Raw genomic sequence first — 5,962 nt, 5'->3', positions numbered from 1 at the left:
TGTATATATGTACACACACAAACACACAGACGTGTGTGTGTATGTGTATAATATATATCCACACACAGTGTGAGCGAGCGTGTATATATACACACACACACACTGTATACCTGTGTATATGTATGTATGGGTGTGTATATACATATACACACACATATACATACACACACTGTGTGTGTGTGTTTTGTGTGGTATACATGTGTGTGTGTAGTGACCTTTCATTTTAATCATGGATTTTGTGGGGGTTGTCAGAGAATGTGTGATTTTATTATGGGCCATAAACAAAACGTTTGTGGGCTGACAAGAGGCAAGGCTCTGCTGCACCTGGTACTGGCCAAAGGGCATGATCTAATTAGCAACCTAAGAATCAAAGGGATTGATAACTTTCACTGTCCATCACAAAGTTGGCAAGTCAGCCAGCAATGCAGCAGTCCTTGACTTTAGGAAAGCAACTTTCATATGTTCAGGAAGCTTGTTCTTGAGGTCCTGAGAGGCCATGATTTCACAGGGCAAGGGGTTCATAATGAGTGGTTGCTCCTTAAGGAAGCAATCCTAGAAGCACAAGGGGAGTCCATCCCCACCTGTAGGAAAGGTGGTAAAAGGGTCTTATAATCCCCTTGTTTCAACAGGAAACTCATGGACTTCCTATATTTAAATCGAGAGCCATATAATGGATGGAGGAAAGGAAACACCACTAAGGAGGAGTATATACATCACTGGTCTGCACCTGCAGGGAGTGAACTAGAAAAGCCAAGGCTACAGCTGAACTCCATCTGGCTACATGAATCAAGGACAATAAAAAAAGTCCTTCTTCAGCTATGTAGGGAATCAAAAGAAGAACAAGGACAACACTAGACCCCTGCAGAACCAGCTGGGGCAGCTGACTACTGATACCCAGGAATAAACCAATCTGCTTAATGATTACTTTGTGTCAGTTTATCACCAGCCCAAAGGGACCACCCTGCTAAACATGATGTAGGATGACAGGGGTGAAGATGAATATATGCCCATCATTGGCGTGGATCTTGTGAGGGAGCATCTTGAGGGGCTGGACCCTTGTAAATCAGCTGGTTTGGATAAGTTGCACCCAGGACTGCTAAAGGAACTGGCAGACATCAGAGCACAGCCACTGGCAAGGATATTTGAGTATTCATGGTGCTCGGGCAAAGTACCTGAAGATTGGAAAAGGGCCAACGTGGTGCTTATCTTCAAGAAAGGGAGGAAAGAAGATGCGGGAAACTATAGACCCATCAGTTTGACCTCAGTCCCTGGGAAGGTTTTGGAAAAAATTATCAAAGAAACCATTCTCGACAGGCTAACAGAAGGCAACATTCTGAGGGATAGCCAGCACAGGTTTGTTGTGGGTAGGTCTTTCTTGACCAATCTCACTTCCTTCTATGACCAGGTGACATACCATGTGGACATAAGGGAAGAGGTTGATGTTATATATTTGGACTTTAAAAAAGCCCATTTGACCTGGTGTCCAGTGATGTCATAGAAAAATTGGGCAACTGCAGCCTCAAGTACTCCACAGGCCAATGGCTGGGGAACTGGCTCCAAGGTCAGACCCAGAGAGTGGTAGTTGACAGAACTGAATCAACATGGCACTCTGTGACTAGTGGTGTCCCCCAAGGCTCTGTTCTTGGACCTGTACTTTTTAATGTCTTCATAAACAATCTAGACACTGGTGTCAAAAATGGACTGGCCAAATTTGCTGATGACACCAGACTTTGGGGAAGAGTGTCCAAACTTGAGGAGAGGCTGGTGATCCAGGCTGACCTTGATAGGCTTGCAAGGTGGGTGGATGAAAACCTGATGGCATTCAATATGGAGAAAGGCAAGGTGCTCAACCTCGGGAATAAAAACCCACATCACACTTATAGGCTTGGCAATGCAGTACTTGCTTGCACCATGACCAAAAGAGACTTGGGAGTCATGATTGACCACAAGATGAATATGAGCCACCAAAACAATACTGCAGCTGACAAAGCAAACAAAACTCTGGCTTGCTGTCACATGGCACTAAGGTGCTTGCTCCTTTAAGGACAGAAACTGCCTAGAGAGAGAGTGCTGGCAGTCAGGCAGAAACCCCCACAGGTGCAGGTTACTGTGGCAGTAGGCTAATGGGGGAATCATCCTGCACCTGCACCCAGTCAGATGACCAGAAGACGACAGGGCCCTGGGCACATATAAACCCTTGGGTCTGGGACTAGAGAGTTAGCTCTCTGGCAGCAGCCAAGGAGCAAGGAGATCTCATAGAGGAGGCTATTTGGAGATGCTTGACTGCCTATTCTGATGCTGGTAGGATTAAGGGGCTATAGGTGCTCATAAGTGGTGGTGGGGAGGAGGCTTGCCTTCTTAAAAGGGATAGCGTGTGGACCCTATGTTATTGTTGTGTTGTAGCACAGGGACTTGTGCTTTCTGTTGTTATTTAAACTGGTGGACCAGGATGAGGCATTTGGGGAGGAGGAGGCCTCATTGGGGCACACTACAATGTGGAGACCCCAGCACCAGAGGGGTCGCAGTTGCTGAGGCCAGATAAAACTGAGACGTCAACACAAGAAGACAACGTGTGCATACTATCTGTGAGGCATGGGGCATGATAAAGGGGTGGTTTTGGAGTCATGCATCTAGCCCACAGGGCTTGGGGGTGTCATAAGTCACCTCCTGAGTGTGGGACCCAATAAGAGGTCCAACAACCCACAGGATTTAGAAGCATCTGTCAGGACTGTGAATGAGCAGCATCTCTAGGGCAGCCTCCTGATTCATCACTTATACCAGCAAGATGTGGCAGGCAAGATTAGTAGGCACCCATAGGGTGGAGCCAGCATGGTCACGGTGCCCTAGGGACATCACGGCCATCCTTAGGGAGGCCGTATCGTGACACTTGCCACTACTGATGCATCTCGAGCAAGACCTAGGATGCCATCCTCCCGCTGTACTTGGCCTTGGTGAGGCTGCAGCTGGAGCACTGCATCCAGTTCTGGGCTCCACAATTTAGGAAGGGTGTGGAGAAACTGGAAAAAGTCCAGAGGAGAGCCACATGTATGATCAAAGGGCATGAAAACAGGCCTTATGAAGAGAGGTTGCGAGCTATGGGAATCCTTATAGCTCCTGGAGAAGCACAGGTTCAGTGGCAGCCTATAAGTACATAAGGCGTGTGCATCAGGATCTGGGGAACACCAGAGCACCCCAAGGGATGACAAGGTCCAACGTTCACAAACTCCCGCTAGATCATTTTAGGCTGGACATAAAGGAAAAAACTTTTGTACTGTCTGAGCCCCAAGGCCTGGAACAAACTCTCCCCAGAGGTGGTGCAAGCACCTACTCTGACACACTCAAGAAACATTTGGACATTTATCTTGCTGGGATTCTTTGACCCTAGCTGACTTCCTGCCCCTTGGGCAGGTGGTTGGTCCCAATGATCTTACATGGTCCCTTCCAGCCCTAACGTCTATGAAGACTATTCCAGTGACAAATTAACTACACTTTACTGTAGTCACACAAAGATAATCCAGTCTTACTAAACACATTTAAAAGTCATACCTATAGAGACTTAAATCAAGATATTACACAATGTACTGCTTACCATCAGTAGCAAATGTTTTTGTTTTCTTCGTTGGCACATAGACCGGGTCTGGAAAGATTCAAAAGGGAAAGATCCATTTATAAAGTATTAGTACTGTTAAAGTTTTTAAGGCTCAAAAATATCAGTATTCTACTTCTAAATATTGAATTTGCAATTTGTTTGTCAAGATCAGATTGTAATTTGTTGCTTTACCTTCAAAGACATCTACTATTTGTTCTGTTCATTTTAGAATTCAGTTAAATGGCTGTGATGGGCCAGATTCTCAACTGCCATGTACTTTGTTTCAAGATTTGTATCTGAGAGCGCTTGTACATGTGATGAAGATCACAGTTTAACACCGCCATTCTGATTTGGGCAATTTTTACACTGAGGAGGATATATATAGCTATGGAAGGGGCAGGACACTGGAGAAGAAGCATCTCATTTTTAAAACCCTTTACCATATTTCCTGGACCTGGTGGCTTTTCTTTTTTTTTTTTTTTTTGTCACTTTCACAGCTTGTCTAGCACTCATCTCTCTTACTGCAAATCCAGCGTTCCGGTTTCATTGCTGTCTCTTGGCCCTAAAGGACCTCTTGTCTGTGCTTCCTTTGCATCTCCTGATATCTGGGATCAAGCTTTCTTATACCTCATTAAGTCAATTTCCTGTTGTATCATTTTTCCTTAGCATCTCTTCTAATGTATCTACACTGTATTACCTTCTCCCCCAAACCTCACCCCCGGAATTTTGCCAGTTATACACACAGTGTTCACAGTCTTGCACGCAAGAATAGTGGGGCTATATTTGGGTGAAAGATGCAAATGATATTTCTGCTGTACTACACTGCTTGCACACAGAGAAAGCTGGAGGTTTGTGGCTGATGCTTACTCCATGATCCATCTTCAATAATCAGCGGCATAACCCTGAAAGCCAGGACACAGTCCTTGGGAATAGTTAAGTCTCTTTTGCTGTTCCTGGCCCCCTGATCCATGAAAGAGAAGATAACAGGTTTATTATAGCACAAAGATGTTTTACAAATAGGAGGTAAAACTGGAAAAATAATTGAACTTTTACGTGAAGCTTGACATAGATCTGGGCTATTATGCTCCCTTCTAGTCTGTTGGAGTCTTTAAATGTGGTCTCCTCCGAAGCATGTACAGCCTCATGGATAACATATAGGTTCCGTCTCTGGTTCTTTAATTGTGTAATGAATGGGTGCTCCATATTGATTTTCCTAAAGAGGAAGCGAGGTTTCAGTAGCGTTGGTAAAACATCCTTACTTGTTCTCGGATTTACATATTTAAAATTAGAAAGTAAGAGGAAAACTGGCCTAACTGGTTTGTGGAGGTTTTCCTTAATATGAGAGGGATCCCCAAGTGCCACAGGGCTTTGAAAGGGCTCAACCCTGCCTCCTGTCATAGTTCTGGTAAATGGTGTATCTTGAGGAGGGAATATATACTTTGTCATTTGGCTGCTGAAATTGCCTTATGAGGCCACAGTTAGTTCAAGGAACTCGCTTGAGGATGCTTTCACCCATTTCTTGCCAGCCTTACCTTTCTTGTTTTAGCGATTCAAGGACTTGTACAGAGACAAAGGTTTTTTTCATGTTGATGGACCTCTCTTGGGACATCTTGGCAAGTCCTTTCACTTCCATGTTCTCAAAGTTAATATTCCCTTCAACACTGCCATCGACAGTGTGCTTGACTCCAACTGATCCTGCATCCTGAACATCTGGGGGTGGAAAGAAGCCCTTCAAAATTAGAGGTCTTCAGGCTACACCTTCCTATATTGTGTACTTATGCCCATAATTCTTCTGCACACAGGATAGACCTGGCCTGACTGAATTCTGACCCAAGCAACACTGCTTTCTAGATAGTAGACCTGTGTGAAGCGGCTAGTATTTGCTTCGGATTTGGCTGATTCGGGGGACAGCGATTTGATTTGACGATTCGGCAGTGGCTGACTCTCCAAGTCAGCCAGGCCAGGGCCATTCCCTGCCCGCTCTCCCAGCCTGGCAATGGTTGCTCCACCTGCTCCAACTCCCGGCTCTTTGGGAAAAAAAAAAAGCCCCAACTCGGTGAGTGCTGCCAGGTGGGGAGTGATCACTGCTGTCCCCCACTGCCCCATGCTTCATGGGGGGCTCTCCACAAGTCCCCTGAACCCCCCCCCTTGCTCCCCCAGCCCCTGCATGGGTGCTTCACCCGGGCCAGGTCCAGCCCTCTAAGAAAAAAAGAAACCCAAACCCCACCCCCAGACTCCCTGCTCCTCCTGGCAGGGGGTAATCCCCACTGCCCCCCACTGCCCATGCCATGTGAGGGCTCTGCACAAGCCCCCCACAGCCCTGAGGCTGCACAAGGAACAGCGGGTCCCAGGGCTTGTCTTGGGTTTTTTTTT

The 5,962-nt window shown here is 46.2% G+C and overlaps 1 protein-coding gene across 1 annotated transcript in view; it reads right to left on the bottom strand.

The window, feature by feature from the left end:
- The window catches only part of GSDMA (gasdermin A), an 18,510-nt gene that overhangs the window by 5,771 nt on the left and 6,777 nt on the right, over nt 1-5,962 (bottom strand). Inside the window, exons 3-6 of the mRNA XM_019550326.1 lie at nt 5,122-5,299; nt 4,643-4,802; nt 4,457-4,550; nt 3,590-3,637 (exon numbers count right to left, since the gene is read on the bottom strand). Of these exons, the coding sequence (XP_019405871.1) occupies nt 3,590-3,637; nt 4,457-4,550; nt 4,643-4,802; nt 5,122-5,299 (480 nt within the window). The remainder of the gene's footprint in view (nt 1-3,589; nt 3,638-4,456; nt 4,551-4,642; nt 4,803-5,121; nt 5,300-5,962) is intronic.

The sequence above is a fragment of the Crocodylus porosus genome, unplaced genomic scaffold, assembly GCF_001723895.1.
Source record: "Crocodylus porosus isolate Cpor-Errol unplaced genomic scaffold, CroPor_comp1, whole genome shotgun sequence".
In the NCBI taxonomy this organism is placed as follows: domain Eukaryota; kingdom Metazoa; phylum Chordata; order Crocodylia; family Crocodylidae; genus Crocodylus; species Crocodylus porosus.
This window is presented reverse-complemented; position numbering and strand designations above follow the sequence as displayed.